Source organism: Podarcis pityusensis (genome assembly GCF_964106645.2).
Source record: "Podarcis pityusensis genome assembly, chromosome: 14".
In the NCBI taxonomy this organism is placed as follows: domain Eukaryota; kingdom Metazoa; phylum Chordata; class Lepidosauria; order Squamata; family Lacertidae; genus Podarcis; species Podarcis pityusensis.
This window is the reverse complement of record NC_138039.1, coordinates 28,760,063-28,785,656: the sequence shown is the minus strand read 5'-3', so window position 1 is coordinate 28,785,656 and position 25,594 is coordinate 28,760,063. Positions and strand designations below refer to the sequence as shown.

Sequence of the window (25,594 nt, the reverse complement as noted above, 5' to 3'; positions counted from 1 at the left end):
TTCTGTGACTTTGGATGCCTCTTGTTCTTATCCATCTCGTTTGAATCTTGCTCTTCCTCCCAGGAGCTCATTGGTGGCCTAAGAGCCTCCACTGCACACTGACCAGGTTTTATAGTTAGGCTAAGAGATTATGGGCTGTGGCAGGATCACCTGGGGAGTTTCATGGCTGAGGGCAAATGGAAGCCAGATCTCCCTGATAAAGAGCCACATGCTTCATCTCATTGTTAGGCTCAGGTAGAAGCAAAAAGTGTGATTAGTTTATCTTTCTCATCAATCATAGAATGACAAAATTGTAGAGTTGGAAGGGGTCCAAAGGGTCATCTACTCCAAACCCCTGCAATGACATGGAACTCAGCCCCAGCTAATAACAACAACAACAACAACAACAACAACAACAACAACAACAGTTGTTAGAAGGCCCCTTTCCCTTCAGAGAGCTTCATTTCCCAGCATACTCTGGGAAATACAGTCTTTTAAGCCACTCAGGGAATAGCAGTTTTATGAGGGGAACAACTCTCAGCAGCCTTAACAAACTACAGCTCCCAGGATTCTTTGGGGGAAGCCATGACTGTTAAAGTGGCATCATGCTGCTTTAAATGTATGGCGTGGATGCAGCCTCAGCTCACGCTAGCCACTCAGCACATCTCTTGAGCCTCACTGTCAGTTCAGTGAGTCTGGTGCTCATCCTGGAAAACAGTCCAACAGATCTCTGGGGAGCACTGCCTATTAGAATATGAGACTGGATGCCATATTTTAAAAGGCACTTACTGAATCTGTCTTGTGCAAATGGCTTGGAGAGGCGTTATGCAAAGCTTAACCCCACCAACATTTATGTGCACTAAAGTATGTGCCAAGGGGTGCATGACTGTGAATGTAGTCCAATGTTACATACCATCCATCCTGGGGGACAGGCACACTCTCCAGTGACGTGGTGGCAGGTGCCCCCATTCTGGCATGGGCACCGCTGCTCACACTGCGCTCCATGGCTACCGGGAGGACAATGCTCTTCGCAGCTTCGCAGGTGTTGTTGGAAGCGAGGAGGGACGGACACCAAAATGAAACACAAAATAGACACGGAAACAATTTACATCAGGAAGCTACAAGAGGGCAGCCCACTACAGGGCTGTTGCAGGAGCGCCTACACAAATAATCAAACACTCAGCAAATTCCAATCGACGGCATCAGTGGTAAAATGTAGCTATCCAATATTTATTGCTCCAAACAACATTGCTTTTGTTTCAGATCCTTTATTCGTTTTAAGAGCCCTTCACTCAGAAAGATAACCTCTGGTTTATGAGAGATAAAAGTATTTCCACAAGGGGAAGATTCAGTTGTACACTGGGCAAGCGGTATGGCAAGCTGGGTGGAAGGTATGTGCTGAACTCCCCAAACTCAACAAACATTTGCAATACAGTATGATGCAATACAGGGGACGTGGGTGGCGCTGTGGGTTAAACCACAGAGCCTAGGACTTGCCAATAGAAGGTCGCTGATTCGAATCCCTGCGATGGGGTGAGCTCCCGTTGCTCGGTCCCTGCTCCTGCCAACCTAGCAGTTCGAAAGCACATCAAAGTGCAAGTAGATAAATAGGTACCGCTCCGGCGGGAAGGTAAATGGCGTTTCCGTGCGCTGCTCTGGTTTGCCAGAAGCGGCTTAGTCATGCTGGCCACATGACCCGGAAGCTGTACGCCGGCTCCATTGGCCAATAAAGCGAGATGAGCGCCGCAACCCCAGAGTCGGCCACGACTGGACCTAATGGTCAGGGGTCCCTTTACCTTTACCTTATGATCGCCTCTTATGCAAGGTTTGGTTTGAAGGGTTCCCACATATACATGAAAATCGCGCATGCCACACAGATGGTCTGTGAGGGAAACATGTTCACTATCTGATGGTGAGCTTTGCTTCCTTGGTGGGTCACAAGTTGCACAGGGCTTCTCTCCAAAAGAAGGAATTCTAACTGGGCACATTTCAGACAATGGTGGCAAAAATATTTAAAGCACTATGATGCCCCTTCAAACAGTCATGGCTTCCCAGAAACAATTCTGGGAGCTGTAGTTTGCCAAGGGTGCAGAGAGTTGCTAGGAGGCCCCTCTTCTCCTCACAGAATTACAATTCCCAAAGTTCCCTGCAAAGAGGGGTTGATGGTTTGACTACTCTCCGAACTGTAGTTCTGGGAGGGGGAACAGGGGCCTCCTAACAACTCTCAAACTGCAGCTCCCAGAATTCCTTGGGGCAAGCCGTGGCTGCTTAAAGTGGTATCACAGTGCTTCAGATGTACAGTGGGAATGTGGTCCTAAGAGAAAGCAACTGCTGCAAAGCCCACATGTAAAAGGTTCCCAGCACTCAACTTACAAGACACCTGTGTATCCAGGAGCACAGTGGCACTCTCCAGTCTTATGGTCACAGGTGGCCCCATTGTGACACTGGCACTTCAGCTGGCAGCCTTTGCCGTAACTTCCTGGATCGCACAAGTCCTCGCAGCGCCATCCTTTGAATCCAGTCGCACAGACACAGGCGCCAGTGATGGGGTTGCAAAGCGCTTCGTTCTGGCACTGGCAGCGGTTGCTGCAGTGAGGACCCCAGTGGTCACTATCACAGCCTGGAAGCAGAAGGAGAAAGAGAAAGACATGCTTATTTAGCAGAAGAACACAGCACATCAGTGGCACTTCACGTGATCCCTTGGAAGGTTAGGAACAGAAGAAAAGTTGAAGCACTCCCCACATCAAACACACACATACACATATGTAGAAATTATAGCCGAAATTCTTTAGAAGGTATTTCCTGAGCTTTTTAGCTGTTGTAAGAAAGTTTTTTGGCTGTCTTTTATGGTTGTTTTTCACTATTATAAGCTGTATTTTTTATTTTTTTTAAATGTTATGTTGCAAATCACTGAGGAAATACTCTAGATGGGTATCTGCATACATTTAATAAATAGCATAATTTTTTCCCCTCTCTCAACCTTCCTTTGCAGAATTTCATCTTCATTTTCTCCACTATTCCTTTTCTCTTTTTTTTGTAGTGCCCCACCCACACAAACATCTTGGAATGATGGCAGTATTGGAGTATCCTTTAAAAGCAAGACTTGGTGTGCTCCCTTGCGAGACTCTCCCTGTGGGACTGGTACACTTGGAGACATAGGCTTCTCTTAAATGGCATGGGTCTGTTGCGAACAGCAAATGTAGTGCTGAGTTCTTGGTGATGGGATGAAGGTCATGCACCCTGGCTCCTCCTCCTCCTCTGCAGTTATCCAGCCCCCCCCACCTTCTAGATGGTCAATGTCTTTCCCTGTTCCTGGGGAATATCTCCACTCCATGGATGGGATAGGACATGGAGTCAGTGGCCCAGCCCATCTCCCTTCTCCAGTCTCTAAAGGCAAGGGAGTGGGGGCCCTCCCTCCCTCCCTCGCAGGCTGCTCCCCACCAAAGGCATCCTTTGTGCCCCCTCCTCTTCTTCCTCATCATCTGAGAGCGGCTGCCACCCCAGCACTGTGCCAATCAGGATTGAGGGGCTCATCACACACAAACATACACACACACACACCCCTCAAAGGGAGAAAATATATTGAAAAGCTCACAGAGAATGATAGGCACTTGGGTATGTCTAAAGTAGGCCTTTAGATCATGGACTGGGGCTGTGTTGGCAGAGAGGATAGGGCACTCCAATCTCTGACTGGCTCTCAGGGCGATCGTGTCCCCTGGATTTACAGCAACAGAAAAAAAGGAACAAGTCCTGGCAATACAACCACTACATCATGCATTGTTTTTACTGCATAGTAAACAGGGATGGATTTATCTCTTTTCCCTATGGAAGGGGATACAGGGATGAGAGAGAGAGAGGAGCTGTTGTCTCTGCCAATTTCAGACGCTCTCTCAAAAATAGACTTGTCTCTTGAACAGGGCTTGGTATGCAGCCAGGTTGACCAGGACTCTCGTCCCCTAGGCCTGTTTTTGCCAGGAAAAGGTCTGTTTCCCCCTCTCATAATGTTAGAACTCATGGACATCCAATGAACCTGAATGTTGGAAGATTTAGGACAGATAAAATTACCGTATTTTTCACTCTATAAGACGCACTTTTCCCCTCCTAAAAAGTAAGGGGAAATGTGTGTGCGTCTTATGGAGCAAATGCAGGTGGGAGGCTCTGCTCAGTGCTCCCTTTAAAGAGGCGCATGGAGCGTGTGTGCGGCTCCTCTTTAAAGGGAGCGTGGCTCTTGGGGGAGCCTTAGTCGCGCACAGCCTCTCCCGGGCAAGGGGAGCCTTCATCCCCTGCCCGGGAGAGGCTGCGCATGGCTAAACCAGAAGCCAGGACAGCCAGCGGGATCGCTGCGCAGCGAGCCTGCTTGCTGTCCTGGCTTCTGGGATTCAGAATATTTTTTTTCTTGTTTTCCTCTTCCAAAAACTAGGTGCGTCTTATGGAGTGAAAAATACGGTAAGTATTTCTTCACACAGCACATAGTCAAACCATACAACTCACTTACCCAGGAGACAACTGTCTTCCCCAGGAGACAGTGATGGTCACTGACTTGGATGGCTTTAAAAGGGGATTAGCCAAATTCATGGAGAAAGTAATCAGTGGTTACTAGCCACATGGGCTATGCTCTGTCTCCACAATTGGAGGCAGCAATGCTTCTGAATTTATGGAGGAGGAGAGTGTGCTCTTGCGCTTGGGTCCTGCTAGAAGGTTTCCCATTGGGGCTGCTGGCTGACCATTGTGAGAACAGGATTCTGGACTAAATTGGGCATTGCCCTAATCCAGCAGGCTCTTCTTATGTTAAGGCTGGGCACAGAAAACAGCAGTAAGGGAGGTGATGCCTCTGAAGATAAGCAAAGTGACTTGCCAGGGAATGACCACAAGCAGCCACAGGCTCCCAGGAAATCAACATCTCTGCATTTAGAAACTAAACATTGGTGCCGGACTCCTTATCAGACATCTGGACAAATCTTTCAATCAATTGAGTTAACCCAGTGAGATAGCATCATTAGCACTCTTAAAAGAAAAAAGAAAACACATCACCAGAATTCTTCCCCCAGAGACCATGTAAATAAGGAAGCAACATTCACTACAGCAAAACCAAATCTGAGTATCTTTAAAGGCTCTGGCTTAATTTGACCTTATTTCAGGGTCTCTCTCTCCCTCTCTGCACGTGACAAAATCCATACTCTCTATATGATGTGTCAGGGGAGCATTATAAATATTCCATCAAAGGTAAAGAGAAGGAAGGGAGAATTCTTGGCTCAACCTGAAAGCCAAGAGAGCCAAATCCTCTCCTCCTTTTGCACCACAAGCTACCCTGGAGCTGCCCAATTTATTTCTAATTTACATCCAGATGAGCAGGAGGTAGAAAGGAGAGGATTCGGCCAGAATAATAAACCATTCCAGAACATTTGGAACATGCATTTTTTATCATTTAAATAAAATACTAATCTTGTAAGGACGGGAGATAATGAATTGAACGGAGGAAGTTGAACCGGAGAAGAGGAGATGCCAGGAACAGGGCACTTGGGGACAGCCATCATATCTCTCTCTTTGAGGAAGAGCTGCAGCTCGGTGGAAGAACACCCACTTTGTCTGCAGAAAGTCCTGGGTTCAATCCCAGACAGCATTTCCAGCTACAACTGGAGAGACCCCTGGAAACCCTGAGGAGCTGCTGTCAGTCAGTGCAGACCCTACTGAGTGGTTTTGACTCTTTATAAGGCCGCTCCCCGCCCTCTGTGTTAAAAGCAAACATCCAATAAAGTTACAGAGTACAAGATGTTGAAGTCTTGTCCAGCTATGAAAACCAGGCCTACTCTTTCTTCCTATTCTAAATTTCGCTTTTAGCACAGGAACAAAGAAAGCTACTCTATAACGATCCAGACTATCAGTCCATCTAGTGTTGTCTACGCTGACTGGCAGTGGGTGTCCCAAGAAGTGGTCTCTCCCAGTTCTACCTGGAGTTGCTGGGAATTGAACTGTGACCTTCTGCACTCAGAGAATATACTCTTATCCCTGAACTATGGCTCTTACCCCAAACAAACAGGAAACACATTGAACAAATTTGTAAAAGATGCTTTCATTCTGGATTGCCCTGAACAAGCCATGGGTGTGTCTTCTAACTCTTCTAGGAACACAGGAATGTGCCTTACACTGAGTCAGGCCACTGGTCCATCCAGCTAAGTATTGCCTGCACTAGCTGGCAGAAGCTCCCAGGGTTTCAGCCAGTCTCTCACAGCCCTACTTGGAGCTGCTGGGGCCTTGGGCATTTCTGCATGCAATCTGCCACTCAGCAATGGCCCTTCCGTATCTCACAAGGCCACAATTGCTCCCTGGGCCACCCCCTTTGCTGAGTGCAGAGGAAAAACACTGCAAGGAGGGTTCCGCCACCACCACCACCACCAATGCTGAAATGGGGTCGTAAGAGAGGCATTTCAAAACTTGAAACAATTATTCCGATGGTGCTTTTCCACATTTGCTTTCTGTAATGCCTGGCTCCCCTGCTGGGAGTTCACACCCTTGAGAACAGCATTTGCACAAAGCACGTGCGGCTAGCACTGAACCTGCAAAACGCAACACGGGGAATGAGAAGCTTCCTCCCATCACCCCTATCGCATGTGGGAAGCATCTGTCAACATTTCAACTCCCACGTTAGAGCAAGACAGCATAGCAGCTTCAGTTGCATGGCAGGGCGACGTTGGCTGCGGTCCACTTCACAGCCACAGTTCAGCTTGGCTCCATTGAACAGTGTTGGCAAGAGAAACACAGGACAGGGGACTGCTTAAACAAGTTGCAATAACAAGAGGATGAGAAACCCACTTCCATGCAGGCTGTTCCTCCCACTCCTCTGTGGGCTCCGGCCAAGTCCATGAAATGACTTGTTCCCTTCATAAGATGCATCAAAATCACACCAGTTACTTTTTTTGGTTGGAGCAATGCACTGGTTATCTTTATGCAGCTGAAACTCAGCCCCCAAAGCTTATCATGATAAAACAGCAACAACACAACTGCTTATTCAAACAAGCTTTCCACATGAATCATAGACCTGCAGAGTTGGAAGGGACCCAAATGGTCTTCAAGCCCTTCCAATGAGCCTGATGTGCCTTCTCAGTATCTTCTCAAGAGACCCAGAGTTATGGCAAAATGTACAAATTATGCGCGATGAACTTTTTCTGTTGAGGCCCACGTGCCCCTGGGGATAATCTGTTGGGAGCCAGATGTCAGAGATGGGCAGGGCCAGAGCCACCTCCATCTCTCTCTTGAGGTCTTCACCGCCCCACATTCTCTTTCTCTCTTAAGGTCATCATCACCCACCCACACTCTCTGAATCGTATTTGCACACACCATCCATCCATCCATCCATCCATCCATCCATCCAATGAATGTCCACCAGGTACTCTCAAATATTTATCCCGTAGGGAGTTGCAATCCCAAAAAACTGTAGGACTTCAGGTTACAACATAGGAGTCTGCCCTTCACAGAGTAGACAATTGGTCCATGTAGCACTATATTGTTGACACTGACAGGCAGTGTGTTTCTGATGTGGGACATCCAGACATCTCCTACCTGGAGATGCTGGGAACTGAACCTGGGACCTTCCGTATGCAAAACAGATACTCTTCCGCTATGTCCTTATGAAGGTGATTCACATGGAAGATGGTGCAAGCTTGTTTTCTGCCACTCCAGAGGGGAGGACCCAATCCAAGGACTTCAAGTTACAAGAAAAGAGATTCTGACTCAACATTAGGAAGACCTTTCTGACAGTAACAGCTGTTTGACAGTGGAACCGACTCCCCTGGAAGATGCTGGACTCTTCTTCATGGGAGGTTTTTAAGCAGAGGTTGGGTGACCATCTGTCAGGGATTCTTTAGCTGTGATTCTTGCACTGCAGAGGGTTGGACTAGATGACCCTTGGGTCCCACTCAACTCTACATTTCTATGATTCCAGCTTATTAACTCCCCATTCTAAGTTTGCCCCTCTCCTTGGGTGCTGGAGACCCAAACGGTTCTTCTCTATATAATGAAAGTAAGCAGAACCTGCTACCATACTCCTCTGAGAGTATGTTGGGATTATCTGCCCTCTCTTTTGGAGTTCTTTCCTTGGGCTTATAAGAAGTAAACAAGGTAATTGGGGGGTGGGGGGTGGAGAGAAATCATCAGCATTTGCCAGTTCCCTGCAAAAAGATAGATGATCACACAGCAGAGGAAGTTAATGCCATCTTCATTTTTCTAAAGAGACACAAGGATGTCCTTGGATCCTTGAGGGAACGATCCCACTGATTGTATCACAGCCAGGCAGTCTCTATCTGATAACACACATGGCTAATACAGTCACGATTTAATCTTGAAGAGCCATCTCATTAGCCACCAACTCTACTGAATGCAGTTGCTTAATTCAATTGTGGAACATCCAAAACCTCACAGTTCCTTTTCTTTTCTGTGCCATTTGGAAGAGACTTCTCTCTGACAAAGGTCTGTCCTGCAGCGTTCCATTTAAAATAATGTTCTAGCCAATTCCCCTCAGCGGTATTAATTTTTGTTCTTGGTCTAATAATGCAAATGGCAAAAAAAAAGTAAAAAAAAAAAGGGAAGGGTTTTTGTGTGTGTGTGCCTCTAATTGATAGAAACAAAGTTTGGGGATGCATGCAGATCCCGCTGGCCAATTCTCGAAAAGAACTTGTCATAGGAGACACATAAAAGATGAGCAAAAAAACCCCACAAAAAACCAGTGATGGAAAGAAAACGACCAAAACACATCAAACAGGTTTTTTTAAAAAAGATATTTTTTAATCAATGGCCACTTTGGGCATTATGGTGGGGAAAGGAATATCTGAAATCCCTACCTCTCTTTTAAAAGCTTTCTATGACTTTTGTAGACATTACTGCCCTGCTGAACGAGTTTCCAGTTGCTTATCCAGCGGATTACTTCAAAGGCTGCCCCCCTCCCATCTCATACTGCGGTTCCTGCAGGGTATCTATTCCCAACCCCAATTCAAAAGGCAATTGCCCCACATCCAGCCTCCACAAAATGACTTGCAGGGCGAGCTTTGCTCTGGGCTGTGGAGAGGGATATATCCTGCTGAGGATCAAGGGGGCTGTTAATTTCAAACGGATCCTCGAGGTCAGCTGAGGTGAACAAACTCACACGAAGAACAGGAAACATGGAGGATAATTGTATTGTGAATTTCCAGTATTGCTTTCCAGTACTGGAGGCAGTAAGTCTCCAAATACCTGTTGCCAGGAATCACAAGTGGAGAGGGAGAGAGAGCGCTTTTGTACTCAGGTCCTTCCTGCAGGACTCCTAAAAACATCTGGGTGGCTGCTGGATTAATGGGGCCTTTGATCTGATTCTGAAGATCAATTCTTAAGGCCCTATTTGAAGGAGATGCTTCTCTACAACTGCAAAATCCACTTGAGTGCAGAGGGGTAGCTGTTATGCATTTCCGTGGCTTTAAGAGGACCCCCCCCCCAAGAACTAGAGGCCATGTGTATCTGAATATCAGTTGCTGAGAATCACAAGTGGGGAGCATGCTCGTGGGAGTACTGGGCTACATGGACCACTAGTCTTAACTCTAATAAGGCAGCTTCATATGTTCCTAATAGTTTGTGAAAATCTTTTTTAAACCAAAAACCCAGAATGAGGTGTCAGGTAGCTGCAAGCAACTCCCATGGCCAGTTGCCCAGGAACATACAAAGGCAAGGAAGTTTCTTACCACCAGCTTTTTATTCAGCATTTACAGGGAGAGGCATGGAGCACAGCCTCTTGGATAACGGTGTTGTCCCGAGTGACTCTCCACCCCCTCCGTCTCTCCCACTCCCTCATGCGTCATCCCTACGGGTGCTGACAAGCGCCCTCTGCCTTTGAGCTCTTTGCTCTCCTACTTTCAAGGCTCACTGGGTTGGGGTGGGTCTGGAATGCTTTCTAAAGACACTGTGTCCGTCAGCTGTCGCCTCCCTGGTGCTTCCTCTTCCTCCTCTCCCATTATTTCACAACTATTCCCCTCATCTGCCTCTGAGCTGTGACCTCCCTCAAACCCCTGTTGTAATGCTGAGCTGTCTTCCTCTTCTCTGGAAGGGTCAGGCTGGGGAGGCGGTCTCCACCATTCCTCCTCTGCCCAGTCCCTGACATCAGGCCACCAATGGGCATGCCAATCATCAGCGGAAAATGTAGTGGCACCTGAAGGGGATTGGGCTCATCAAGAGGAGCCCCTCTTTTGCTGGTCTGTTTCATGAATGCTTCTTGGTGCTTTTTTGAGCATTGTCTTAGTAGTGAAGCAATAAAACTGCTCTCACATTTGCAAAGCTAAGCAGAGTCTGGTATTGTTTCAAACTGGACGGGGGCCTGCATGTTGAGATTCTTGGATTGCAGGAGATTAGACTAGATGACTCTTGGGGTCTCTTCAACGCTACAATTCTACGATTTCCATGAATCAGGTCACTGACTCATTGCATAGACTAATATTATCAACAGCTTTCTGGATTCTCAGTCAAGGATCCTTCCCATCTCTTCTACCTAAGAACTTCAACTGGTGCAGCCAGAGCTGAACGCAGGACTTTCTGCATGGGTGCTGCTCTACCATGGAACTGTCAGCATCGCCCTTGAGCCAGTGCCACCAACTGGACTCATCCACTTCAGCCCCGACTGGGCTAGGCGAGCTGGGTAGCACTTCCAGAGACCACCTTCTACACAGGAACAGGTCAAAGTGCTGTGGACTCACAGCTTAGAGTTGTGAGTACCGGATTCACTCCAACAAGAAGACCGTCGTCACACAGCAGAGTATAGCAGAGCATAAACGACTCGGAGAACAGCTCTGTAGAATAAGTACTTTTATTCTATCTACAACTATCATACAAACTATATACAGAGCTAAATGAGGTCTAAACGAAAAAGCTGAACTGCACTGAGTGTCTGCAGCTGCTCTTAGCAGCAACCTTATCTATACACACGATCTCTCTCTAACACTCAGTCTCTCTCTCTCCAACACTTTGATGTGAGGCTGGAATGGAATAAGTAGAGAGCAGAAACCACCCCCTCCTCTCTGGAGAATCAGCAGAGAACATCAGCAGATTCTTGGATATGGGAGGGGTGAAATCTCCTCAGGAACTACATGGACTGGATAAGGGACAATAAACTGTGCTTGATCCTAGGAAGATGAAGGCTCTCTGGGTGGGTGGTTCCCATGTTTGGGAAATTGGTAGGTTACCTGTTCAGGATGGAATTGCATGCCATCTGAAGCCCTTGCACAAAGGCCTTGCTTTGTGTTCCTTCTCCATGAGAGGTCCAGAGGGTGGAAACACAAGAGCAGGGCTTTTCAGTGGTGGCTTCGTGTTTGTGGAATGCTCTCCCCAGGGAGACTCACCTGGGGCCTTCATTACATACCTTTAGATGCCAGACAAAAACGTTTCTCTTCAATCAGGCAGCATACAAAAAAACATTATTTTAGGGGAAACTGCTTTGCAGAAATGACTATATGAAGCAAAATTGCACACAAAAATCAGTATATAAATTTGCTCTAAAAGTCTGAAGAATTGTTAGGGTGACTTTTAGAATTGTTAGGGTCACATCAGAAACTGATGTGAAAGTATGGAGAAATGAAATCAAGATTTGGAGGAGGATGAGAAACTGAGAGAAACCAAAATTGGCAGAGGCACCCATCCCTAAGGAACCACAACCTCGGCTAAGAAACAGCTGGAGCTGGTGGAGGAAGAACACTGGCTCTTTATTTCATGGATCCTAAGGCTAAATTATCCTCCCTCCCCCACTCCCTACCCACTGCCACCCTAGATTGGAAATATAAAACAATTAGGTTCTCTAAAAATTTCAGAAGCGGATGAATGAAGGAACAGTCCCATTTTTGTCTTTGAAATGTAGCTCCCTTTCATTTTCTCAAAACACTTCAAAGACTTGTTTCCAGATATCTACATGTATCTCCTTGATGCTCTCTTTTCTTCTTGGTGCATTTAAACCTTCTGATGTCCTTTTAATATTTGGAAAAGGAGTGCAGGACGCTTTAAATGCTCTGTTCCTTTTCTCAGCCAATACATCATTAGAATCCACACACACTTTTTGTAAAAAAAGAGGAAAACCTTACACATGTAAGAAAAATGGGATGACTTCTTTTCAAAAAGCCACAGGACCAAGCCATGCAGCTAGTTAACAGGCTAGAAGGGAGGTGATTAATAATAATAATAATAATAATAATAATAATAATAGTGCATCCATTTCCTTCTACTGCTAGATTCTGCCCACGTAGGATAGAACTGCTTGCAAGATCAGGTGGAGGAGCATTTAGGCAGGGACAGCTCTACCACTGGGAAAAATGAGGCAGCTGCCTCAGGCAGCAGTCATAGCTCCTTAGCTGGACACTCCCATCTGCTGGAGGACAGAGCTGGGCATGTTACCCAGCTGTGTCTGCAACGTCTGCTGCCACAGGTGCAGTGGAGGACACCAGAGTTCAGGTATGGCAGTGGTAACTGGTGTCCATTGGGACAAGATGAGTGTACGGCAGGAGGCCAACAGTAGGGGGAGACAGAGCCAATGATTAGCAGTGCCAACTAATTCTAGTTTTATCCTCCTCCTCTTCCCTACAGAGTTCTATAAGGGGAAATGCTGAGAGGGGGGAGGAAGAGGAAGGTGACAGCCAGAACCAGCTCCTTTGGACCAGATGATGTATGTAAGATGGCAGGCTGAAGGCAGGGTCAGGTTGGTGGAGCAGTGCACCATTAGCCCTAATTGACCAGACTCCACGACACTCTGGTCAGCTTCTGTATATGGAAAGGGAAGGGAAGCTGCCATCTTCTCCTTCCTTTGCCTCAGACAGAAAAACATTCTGGGCTTGCCCAGGATTTGGATCAGTTCTAGCTGAAGCTATTCCAGTTCCAAACCAAATTTGTTTCCTGTCAGTTACCAGTGAATTAGATGCCTAGGTTCACCTTAAAGACTGACTGGATGTGGTTGAATGTTCTGCAACGTTTATTAGATATGGTGTTTATTACATTTTTTTGAGGCTGGCGTGTTTTCTGCTCTGAATTCCTTTAGGAGAAAGGGTGGGATATACATCGAATGGCTAGCTAAATGAATAGAAAACATGCCAGAGACCCACCACCAGCACCACCTGCAAGGGATTTGCCAAGAGCCTAACAGGACCGAAAAAACACACCCCTCTGGGGCATCCCGCAGTGAAGTTCAGGAGCTGTCAGAGCAGTAGAAGACTAAAACAACCAGCTACTATTAGGGACACAAACCCAATTATTGGAAATGCTGTAAAACTGCCTTTAGTTATTGTACTGCCCTGCTCTGGAACTGCTAAAGGGCCTTCTCGGTAGTGGCGCCCGCCCTGTGGAACGCCCTCCCATCAGATGTCAAGGAAATAAAAAACTATCTGACTTTTAGAAGACATTTGAAGGCAGCCCTGTTTAGGGAAGTTTTTAATGCCTGATGTATTATTGTGCTTTTAATTCTGTTGGGAGCTGCCCAGAGTGGCTGGGGAAACCCAGTCAGATGGGCGGGGTATAAATAATAAATTATTATTATTATTTTAAAAGAAGACAATGACAAAAATATCAATGTATCCCAGGGATGAGGGCTGTTGTGGGGATTAAACGAGGAATGGGGAGACCCACCTTGAGCTCATTGGAGAAACAGGTGGGAGGTGGGATATAAATGCAGTAAACAACCAACAAACCTCAGTCCTGGGGGCCAAATGCACCCTTCCAGTCTACTCCGTTTGGCCCTTGCGACTGCCCAAGGGCCATACACCTTCCCAAGCCACACCCTTCACCAGCCCTGATTTGCACCCTCCTTGAGAAGCATCATCAGAGTTCAAGGACATACTCAAGCTGGGCAAAAAGTGTCCTTGAATAATGCTTCTTGCTTGCCTGGATAGGTGGAGGACAGAGCGGGTGGTACATGTTTGTGTAGAATCTAGCCTAAGTGTACGAAGGTAACATTTACATTAACTGCAGATGGTGACAGCAGTCACGAAATTAAAAGATGCCTGCTTCTTGGGAGAAAAGCAATGACAAACCTAGACAGCATCTTAAAAAGCAGAGATATCACCTTGCCAACAAAGGTCCATATAGTTAAAGCTATGGTTTTCCCAGTAGTGATGTATGGAAGTGAGAGCTGGACCATAAAGAAGGCTGATTGCTGAAGAATTGATACTTTTGAATTATGGTGCTGGAGGAGACTCTTGAGAGTCCCATGGACTGCAAGAAGATCAAACCTCTCCATTCTTAAGGAAATCATCCCTGAGTGCTCACTGGAAGGACAGATCCTGAAGCTGAGGCTCCAATACTTTGGCTACCTCATGAGAACAGAAGACTCCCTGGAAAAGACCCTGATGTTGGGAAAGATGGAGGGCACAAGGAGAAGGGGATGACAGAGGACGAGATGGTTGGATATTGTTCTTGAAGCTACCAGCATGAGTTTGACCAAACTGCGGGAGGCAGCGAAAGACAGGAGTGCCTGGCGTGTTCTGGTCCATGGGGTCACGAAGAGTCGGACACGACTAAACGACTAAACAACAACAACATTAATTGCTCCACCCACTTTTGCCTCTGGCCCTGCCCACCACTGGCATGTGGCCCCTGGGAGGCTGCCCAGAAGGGTATGCCGCCCCTAGTTGAAAAATGTTCCTGACCTCTTATGTAAACAGTTGGTTTTATACAAGGGGGAGGGCATTGCTGTCTGTCTCTATCTTGATTCATTTAGAAAACAATAATGAAAAGAAGTATTGAGCATCGGCCATCTCAATGACAGCCAAGCTTTGTGGAGGCTTCTTATCTTCATTATTTTATGTACCGACTCCAGCAGTTTTCTCTGATACGTTCTATCAAGCTCAGCCGCCACTTCTAATTTGCTGAATTGCTTCAAAGGTACTTAATTATCAGATAATTGACTTGTTCAATTCTTTTCAAATAATTTTTAAAAAGAAGATGCACTCTGGCAGGGGAGCTGCGAGGGTTCTGGGAACATTGGAATGATATTCACACAAAACAGAAGGAAATTGAAACATATCGCCAAGGAACGTCCACTGCCTGGGTCAGCTCTCTTGAAATCTGATTTCCTGGGACCTTGACCCATCTAATTGGCATTACAGCTGGCAAACAAGGGAAATATTTCAAAAATACATTGCTACTCTATAGCAGATCATTTCCAAAATGATTTTAATTCACATTCAGGGAGAGTTGCAATGCTTTTAAAGCAATATTCAATAGATGTAGACAGTTTTTCTTCCTGAATTAACATTAGGGGCACACTGTAATCTTCCTCCCCCCCCAAAAAAAGTTTTACTTTCCGCATGTAAGAGTAAGGATCACCCTCAGAATACCTGCAGCTTGTGTTTCTTTATGAGTCACTGTGCTGCCTGGTTCTCCTGATCAGTGGTGGTATAGTAGTAAACTCTGAAATGAAGGAGCTCTTCATAACAGACCCTGAAACCAGGCCACCAAGGAAAGTTTGAAAAATGCTGGCAATTGTGCTGATCCTTTCTTATGCATGCACACACAGAGAACAGCACTACACAGCATAATACCCAGCTTATTAGGGTCAGTATGAATGCAGACCTATGCATAGTTTCCTAGGAGTCAGCTCCACGGAAGTCTTTGGCACTTACTTCTGACTGCATAGATTCATCTTACAGGCTTAAGGTAAGTTGGTGATTGGAAAGACCACAACGATGCTACCAGCATCTGCCATCAAAATAAAGGCCACAGTGATGCTTAGATCCTTTAAACTGTCTAATTTTCTATTTAACTTGGCAATTTTATCTGTTTAGTTGTGTTTATATATTCCTGAACTTGGAGCACAAACCACAATGGTTGGTGGCTGATGCAAATAAATACCCCTATATTTAAACTGCTGCATAAAGTATGGACCTCATCAAAGAAAAGGGAAGGAGTATCTAGGCTTTGCTGAATCATTTCCCCAATTTCCTATATACTAATCTGTCACAAACAAATATTTCTTGCAGCCGTTCTCTCTCAGCACTCAGTCTAAGAAGCACTGCATTAAGGAATGGTTTTCCTTAATTAATTCCTCACTGACAAACATCTTGTAAATGAAAGTTTGAGCCAGGAGTGGGTAGCCTTTGGCTCAGGGGGCGAATGTGACCCTCCAGCTCTCTCTGTCTGGCCCTCTGAACTCTCCCAGGTCATATGCCCATTTCTCACACCACATCCCACATTGGCCTTGCTTCACCCCTGGGGTGTTTTCAGCTGGCTGGAACGTGTCCTTGAACTCTGACCATGCCTTTTGCTTATATGGATGGAGGATAAAGAAGTGCATGAGAGTGGATGTAGAAAGTTGCCCACTGTACAAAGGTAAATCTTTTCTTGCTCCACCCACTTTTGCCTCTAGCCCTGCCCACTAACTGGCAATTACCCCTCAGAAGCTTACCCAGAATGGAATGCAGCCTTCAGGATGCAAAAGATCCCACAGCTCTGGTTTGAATTCTCCTGCTGGAATCCACAGGTGCACACTTTAATTTTGTTTTGTAAGGTAAGAAAGGTAAAGGACCACTGGACAGTAAAATCCAGTCAAAGGGAACTATTGGGTTGTGGTGCTCATCTCGCTTTCAGGCTGAGGGAGCCACCGTTTGTCCACGGACAGCTTTCCAGGTCATATGGCCAGCAGGAGTAAACCGCTTCTGGCGCAACAGAACACTGTGATGAAAACCAGAAACACCGTTTACCTTCCCACTGCAGTGGTACCTATTTATCTACTTGCACTGGCGTGTTTTTGAACTGCTAGGTTGGCAGGAGCTGGTCCAGAGCAACGGGAGCTCACCACGTCACAGGGATTTGAACTGCCGACCTTCTGATTAGCAAGCACAAGAGGCTCAGTGGTTTAGATTTCACATGAAATGGAACACGTTGTTTACACTGTTTTTTCTGGCTTTGCTAGAACCATATTGCTTTGTTGTTCTTCAACTAACCAAATAAAAGCAACCCACAGGTGCCCTTCTAGAATAATTTTCAAGAATGATTTCCTTGGATTTTCTGAAAGGGACTGTTGAATTCCTACTTGTTAGGCCCGTGGATGCTTTGCCAACATTTTAACTACCGCCTTTTAAAAAAATTAATCACCCCCCACAGGCCTCAAATAAAGAAGATTTGAAAGCCAGCCTTGTGAGCCCAAGACTCATTCTGTTCCGCTTTAATGATGTACAGAAAACTGCTTTTCAGAGCTCCCACGAATGTGGTGGAAACCACAGAGCCTGGATGGATGTAAAAGATGTAAGAGGACGGTGTTCATTATCAGCTTAAAAGTTATGAGAGTCCAGGAACGGCTAAGCGACCTTCATTTGATTTATATATCTTTTATTTCGGCATTAAGCCAATAGGAAAAGGGAGGAAACTCCACCCTGAGGCCTCAGAGTAAAGACAACAACCCATTGTTTGAGGTGGCCCCCAGAACTAAAGATGTTGGAGAATTCCAGGGAAAATGGAAAAGGAAGTGGAAATTGCTGCAATCTGTGTGATCAACTGCAGCCAGGAATGGAACTCAGCTGTATATTGATGGATCCTTTCCTTGCTTCTGTTCTGTGCTTTGCCTTGTACAAGCTTGTAACCGATAGAACTTTGTGTGTTTACATGTGCTGTTTCTACTATTCAATCAAAATACCGTATTAGCTTGAATATAAGCCTCACACTTTCCCCCCCCCCAAATTATGACCGTGAAAAGTTAAAGTGCGGCTTAAATTTGCGACCTTACAAAAACTTGCTTTTATGATATCACTGCTGAAACAAACATACGGTAAAACCGAAAGGGTGTGAGTGCTTGTGGAATTTTAAGGGAGCAGCTTAAATTTGGGTATTGTCTCTCCCCCCCTTTGAATTTTAAAGGTGCGGCTTATATTTGGGCCAATACGGTAACAAAAAAATTGCAAAGAAAAGAAGCAAGAATGGAAATCAGTTAAGTGAATAGGATCAGTAATCCTTGACATTGTGGTTGTTTTCTACAGTGTACAAATGGATTGTAACAAATGACTGTTTTGACATTTTCTTCACATTAAATTGTATGTGAGTCATGCAGTTGGCTATGTAAGGGTGGATGAGGCGATTGATGTGTTTCTGGCAGAAACCAAACTGCAGTGGAAAGGAAACAACACTGATCCCTGCCCATAATGGAGTAGTTTGTTAAACCTAATAAGCCAGCCACCCCAGCAGACGCTACCATATCTAATTAGCAAGTAAATGAACACAGGAACTGACTCCGCAACCTGAATCAGAAGCAGCCCAGAAACACAATTCAAGAAACAGAAATAACAAATCTCAGAAAATGCAAATGTTGATCTGTCATGAATCCTGAAGCTGCTGCCCGAAGGAAAACTAGGACCACCAATAATGCCTACTTAACGCAAAGTCAGAGGCAGGCACTGCATGTGGACCTCAGAGATGCAGCTTAGTCCCACCTTCAGCTACAGCAGAGGGAACCTACAAGAGATGCTATTGGCACTATCATTCCCATCATCCCCAACCAGTAACCAGGACTGACAAGAGTTTGAATCTAACAATATCTGCATTGCACCATGTTGGCTACCCCTGAGCTGTGATATAGTTCATGAAGGAATCAGCATGCTCTACTAATAAGGACCAACTCATTCTACAATGGTGGGTCCTTATGTAGCCCCAAATTACATCATCTACGCAAGAGGGGAAGTATCAGCAGGCCTGGGGGAGCTCCAGGTTTACAGAAACAAACATATCTCTGGGAGGAACATTCTAAGGGGCTGGAGCTCCAAAACAGCCCAATGAATATCGAAAATGCTAATTTATTTCCCCAGAAACAGAACCCCCCCCCAAGTCTCCCCAATAGGAAATGTGTCCTACAAAAACTTCCCTGAGCTTTCCACTCTCAGAAGAGAAAGTGGTGCTTCTCTTGAGGTTTTCCTTGCAGGTCATTGCCTGTCGACCGTGCTAGGAGCACAACCACTGTAGGAACATGGGAAGCTGCCTTATACTGAGTTAGGCCTTTGGTCCATCTAGCTCAGTATTGTCTACACTGACTGGCAGCAGCTCTCCAGGGTTTCCAGCAGGAGCCTCTCCCAAATCTGTCAGAGATTGAACCTGGAACCCTCTGTTTGCAAAGCAGACACACTGCCAATGAGCTATGGCCCTTCCCTGAAACAGGGATGACAGGCCAATTCTTTTACTAAGCATGAATCATTTGGCACAGTAAAAGACCTTATTTTCTCAAGGCTTAATGAATTTTTTGGAGCCTTCCTCATTGCGGGAGCACTCCAAATTATGTCTCTTGCGGGGCTTGTTTTGCTCAGGCTATTGCTGCCGCTGCCTCCATCCCTCAGTCAACTGCAACTGATCTGCCACATTTCACGCTATTTACATTGGGCTCAGTATAAATTTTTCACACAGCGCCAAAGCTTTGCAGATTAATTCTGAGGCACTCAACAGTTGCGATCAAACATTTCTGAAAGAGCTCTCCTTTGGTCTCCATATGTTCTCAGTCACCACCGAGGTCTTAACAGAAAGCCCTGCTCAACCACCCCATGATATAGCCATTTAAACCTGTCAGAATGCAGGATTTAAAATATTTCCACTTCCTCATTTGCACGCCAGCAGCTCGGTGCCTTTCAGTGTTCAAACCGAAGATGTCTTCATTGCTCCTTTTTTAAGGAAAAACTTTCTAACAGTAAGCGCTGTTTGACAATGGAATGAACACCCTCAGAAGGTGGTGGACTCTCCTTCCTTGGAGGTTTTTAAGCAGAGGATGGATGGCCACTTGTCAGGAATGCTTTAATTGCGATTCCTGCATTGCAGGAAGTTGGACTAGATGGCCCTTGGGGCCCCTTCCAGTTCTATATTTCTATGATTTCCTTTTAATTGAACAAATGTGCACAGCAAACAACAAGCTACCCAGACAAGAGCCAAAATCAACCCCCATGAGCTTGCAAAGACTGCGTCCAGAACTCTGTGGCTCAATGGGTTAAGCAAAGTTTACACAACTGGAACGTGTTACGGAGGCTGTAGGTTTGAATCCCACTTCTCTTCCGTGGGAAGCGAAAGTAGTAAACATCACCAGACATCTTTAACATTTCATCCCCAAATAATACAGAACTTTATAAAACAGGTATATGGGAGAAAGGATGGCTGGACAAACATATACATATTTTCTGGAGACCACACGTGTTACAGTGGAATAAACATCAAGTGCCACATAACATGTACCTCCACACGTTTAGTATGGCAGCACCTACCCCCACCCACTGACATTAGCAGCACCCTCATTGTATTGTTTTGGTGCATATTAAGGGACGCGGGTGGCGCTGTGGGTTAAACCACAGAGCCTAGGGCTTGCCGATCAGAAGGTTGGCGGTTCGGATCCCTGTGACGGGGTGAGCTCCTGCTCCTTGGTCCCTGCTCCTGCCAACCTAGCAGTTTGAAAGCACATCAAAGTGCAAGTAGATAAATAGGTACCGCTCCAGGCAGGAAGGTAAACAGCGTTTCCGTGTGCTGCTCTGGTTCGTCAGAAGTGGCTTAGTCATGCTGGCCACATGACCCGGAAGCTGTCTGCGGACAAACACAGGCTCCCTTGGCCTGTAGATGAGAGCTGCAACCCCAGAGTCAGTCACGATTGGACCTAATGGTCAGGGGTCCCTTTACCCTTTACCTAAGTGTACAGAGTGCTGTTGAGCTCAGGTCCTGCTTGTGAGCTTCCCATTGGGGCACCTGGGAGAACAGGATGCTGGGCTAGATGGGCCAATGACCTACAAAGGAGCTCTTTATGTACTCTATGCTAACTCTGCTATCAGAGGTAGTATACCCCAGAATACCAGGTGCACAGGAAAATCGCTTGAATGAATTATTAGGGGAAATTGCTAAGAGAAATATGTATATTAGAAGAAACTTTCAGACAGACAGACAGACAGACAGACAGACACACACACACACACACCACCAGCAGGTGCAGAAAGGGCGTGAACCAAACTGAAGACTAAAAGATGAGAAAGAATGAGACTGAAATTGAGAGTTTCTAATACCGACACAAATCTGTTGCAGGAGGTGGGGTGGGGGGACAAATACACAAAAGAAAATTGTTCGAGAAACTCTGTGCAATACAACACAGGCTAATGAAACTCCACAGCAGAAGGCTGGAAAGCACTAAATGGCATTACAAACAGCAATATAGCAAGAGAGTCATTAATATAGCAAAAGAGTCATAAGGCTGTTCTTTGTGGAATACTTGCACCCTTGATCCTTCAAATCTTCCCATGCTCATTTTTAATAATGGCTCACGACCATTCAATTCACACATGTGGCCCTGAACATTCGAATTACAAATTACGGTGACTGCATCATTTAGAAGGGGAATGGTCATTTTTCAGGAGATGGTAGTATTCAGTTGAAATGAATTTATTTCCCGTCTTAGCAATTTCAGTCCAACATTTGCTATCCACTAGTGCAAGGGCTTTTGTGCTACTGGGTAGCTGAGTTTTAATGTTATGCAACAGAAGCATCCAATGCACAATGAGCAGAAAATCATTGCACAACAGATTGTGCAACTGATGGTGCAACAAAGTAGCCAGCAACCTTGAGCATCAATGTTCCATGGGCACAAAATATTTCACCGGAGGATCAAGTATATTACTATGTGATTTTAACTTAGTACTACATTGAATATAGCCCATACCATTTTGAGATACTTTAGAAATTACTACTACTACTACTACTACTACTATTATCAACACCATCATCACTATAGATGCATTCATCACCTTCTATACAACCATCTTAAGGTAATGTCCAATACACTATTTAAAACAGTTAAAAACACAAAAACAGGAAATACATTTAAAGCATGCCTAAAACTCGTGCTATTTTTCTAGAAAAAGAGGTGCCTGAGCTCACCATGAACTTTCCCTTGTTCTCTTAGAATGGCAATGGCACCCACCTGAGAGGTGCTGGAGCTCAGCTCTGGTGAAAAAAAGCCCTTACTAAAACCATAGCAAATAGATATACATGGCAAAAACCCATTTCCAAAGACTCATGGTAAAGAAATTGTAAAATCCTCTATGATTTAGCTACCATTCATGCCTAGGAGGTCACCTTCCACATATTATTTTTCATCAAAAACAAAACACCCTTCAGAATCAAACAAGGGGGTCCTTGAAGCACCACTATTTAAAGTTTGCACTCTCTTAAAATTGGCTCACCGTGTTGATCAGTCAACCAACGCAGGGATGGGGAACTTGTGGTCCTCCAGATTTTTGTTGAACTCCAACTCCCATCTGCCTCAGCAAGCACAACCAATGGTAAGGGATGATGGGAGCTGTAGTTTAAAAGCACCTGGAGGGCCACAGCTTCCCTATCCCAAATTAAACTAAATATTATAATTAAATTAACTAAAGCTTCCAGACCCAATTCTTGTACTTTTGGGAGATGTGGGACTTAATCAGCAGCAAGCTTTTCATATGTTGGAACAGTGGCTCCGTGCCAAGCTATTATAAAGAAAAAGAAAAAACTTTAGCATTGTTTAAGGTTGTCTTTTTCTCTTTTTTTTAAATGACATTTGGCTGCAGTCACGTCTCTGGTTGCCACAGTTATTGGGGCCTCTGGAGATGACAATGTCAAAGCAATAAAACAAAATTTCTTTGTGGTTTAATTTGTGTCAATTGATTTCCTATTTTTAATTAATAATTCTAATTATGATGCAGCAAATTTACCCAACAGACACAACCACTTTAATCAGAGCTCATTGATTGCAAACTGCAGACTGATCCGCACATTCCTGACACCATCGATTTCCTGTTGGGGAGGAGAAGAAAACAATAACGGGACTGACACCCTCGGCAGTCGTTTGCGCACCGGCAAAACTCAATGCTACGAACTGATGCATCCGACCTTAACAAATAAAAAGCCAGAGCATTATCTGCGGCTTTGGCGCTTCCCAAATTGAATTCCGCAGACTTGTTATGATACAAATTAGCGAGCCCTACCAATGAGACCAGCCTCAGAGGGAGCAAAGACAGGCCAACGTGAATGAGCGCGGGGACTTGTCAGATCTAATTTTCAGAAGTAAGGGTTACAAAACAGATTAGGGCCAAGATCCAAAGGAAAATGAATCTTGCTTTTGTTTCTTGAACATCTGTATGCCAAACCGCTTTTGGAACCAAGGGAAGTTTCAAAACCAATCTGCAACGTTCCATGGGGAATGTCTTGCTCAAAGAAATGATGATGTTGATGATCTCATTAGCTGATGGATGTCTTTCATAATCACCACACACATTTGGTTGCCCATAATCGACTCCTGCTCTGCCCTACCAAAGACAGCAAGAAACTTTTGAGTTGGTCCAGTTGTCATTCGTTCTCCAAACCAGTTTCTGTTACCTGCTTAGATTTTGACCCGCTGGAAACAATGATGGGCCTGGCCATTTTTTTAACGACACTGGCGCAACCTGCCCAGAGCACATGGGATGAGTCTGGTAATCAACGCACATATATATCATGCAGAACAAGACCCAGAAAGAGCATTTGGAGCTTTCACCTGTTTTGGGCCACCTTAGTTTCACGGGTGACAAGGAACTATATGACTACTAGTTACCTAGACAGCATCTTAAAAAGCAGAGACATCACCTTGCCAACAAAGGTCCGTATTGTTAAAGCTATGGTTTTCCAAGTAGTGATGTATGGAAGTGAGAACTGGACCATAAAGAAGGCTGATCGCCGAAGAATTGATGCTTTTGAATTCTGGTGCTGGAGGAGACTCTTGAGAGTCCCATGGACTGCAAGAAGATCAAACCTCTCCATTCTGAAGGAAATCAGCCCTGAGTGCTCCCTGGAAGGACAGATCCTGAAGCTGAGGCTCCAATACTTTGGCCACCTCATGAGAAGACTCATGAGAAGATGCTGGACTAGATGGGCCAATGGCCTGGCCCAGCAGGCTCTTCTTATGTTCTTAAGCACTTGGCCCTGGAGTTGGCCCACCTGAAGCTGCACCAAGGGGTGATAGGATCCCAACTACCATCTCCTTGACCCCTTGCACACATGTGTGTTTTTCTGCAAGCAGAAACTGACAGAGCTACCCAGGACTCCCTGTATCTAATTATAATGTGCCTAGCTTGCCCACACATTGCAACTGAACCAATCATACAACAGTAGATACAAGGAATTATTCAGGTGGCTGTTAAACATCTATTTAAATTTCTTGAACACTTATTAAACATAACCCACCATTTGCTAGCTGTAACCGAGCTGGTACCAATAAATGACGCAGGAGTGTGTGACTTAGGTCTATTTATGCTGCTTAGTTAATGAAAATCTTGGTGCAGACAGCCAAGAGATAATGAAAGTAACTGTTGTAAGTTTGGTTGTAAGTCATTTTGGGCAAGATAAAGTGACTAACTAACAACAACAACAACAACAACAACAACAACAACAACAACTGCTTTTTCTCCTTTACGAAACTTGCTGCAAAACATTACAGCCTGGGAATTATATCTTTGTAATAGCAAAAAATATAAGCCACCCACCAAGCATCCATTTTTTATTCTAATGAGAAAGATTTCTAGCAGTGGAGGTATTTTCTGAAGGGCAAAGTAGACTGCAATTGGATAGTAAACTATATCTGTTTAAGCAAAATGAGACTAACTGGAATTACTTACCCTGCTGATAAATGAAAAAATAATAGAAGCAAACCAGTGAATAGTTACCATACACATTCACATAATATACTTGTTAATCACACTTCAGTTAGTAAAGCCATAGTGAGTCTGAGGGCTCAGTTCCTAAATTTTCTACCTTCAATTTCAGAGTCAGGTCCATTTGCCTTCTAGGGTGGGTGGCTTTCTGGGCAGGCCATGGACCTCCCTAGTGAACCAGCTAGTGGCAGGTCAGATAGTCTGCCTGTCACCAAATTGGCCAATGGCTTTGTGGGCATTCCCCTGGTGTCAGGACCAACTGTCCAATGACAGCACTTGGCACCGCACCCAAGGCCAGGCTATATTGTGGGCCTGCCAGGCCATTCGGCCTCTTTTGCTCTGCCAGTTCTCTCACCCACCCACCCTCAATTCAGGGTTTTTGCAGATGCTACAACCTTGCTATGGACAATGTCGATTGCTGTATTCGGGGCTGGGCAGGAATTTCCCACTTGGCAAATTGGCACTGCCCATTTGGTTTTCACCTACCTCATAGCAATTGCCACAACTTTGTAAGGTGGATAGTCATTGGGTGAGCTTAGATATTGGATGGAGGGGAGGCTGTAGTCTCCACCTGCCCCTCTATGGGTAAAGGTATTCTGTTAAAAGGATCCAGGAGGAGTGGCTCCTGTCCGATGCTAGTGACGTACCACTCCTCCAATGGGGACCACTTGGGGGATGCCCGATTTGATATAGGTCATAGGGCATCCCTCCCAATTGCCTTTACCCTTAGAGACATTGCTAGCAGATGGGCTAGAGTGGTGTCCAGGGCTGCTTACCCCAATGCCTATGGCCAAAACCTTCACAACTGTAACCAATAAAGCTGTGGCCTTATTTGATCCCATAAAACCAATATTCTGTGTATTGTCTAGTTATTTAATACCTAGGGAATGAGGTGGTCAAGGGGCCTTGAAACACAATGAATACCAGCTGCTGGCAATCTTAGATGGGGAAAATGCTGTTGTGCT

General features: G+C 45.4%; 1 protein-coding gene across 7 annotated transcripts in view; it reads right to left on the bottom strand.

Moving 5' to 3' along the window:
* MEGF11 (multiple EGF like domains 11) overlaps positions 1–25,594 on the bottom strand; it is a 352,698-nt gene that overhangs the window by 137,480 nt on the left and 189,624 nt on the right. For all 7 annotated transcript variants that reach the window (XM_080982103.1, XM_080982104.1, XM_080982102.1 and 4 more), the window contains 2 exons: positions 2,353–2,599; positions 893–1,013 (listed from right to left, as the gene is read on the bottom strand). In XM_080982103.1, the coding sequence (XP_080838229.1) occupies positions 893–1,013; positions 2,353–2,599 (368 nt within the window). The remainder of the gene's footprint in view (positions 1–892; positions 1,014–2,352; positions 2,600–25,594) is intronic.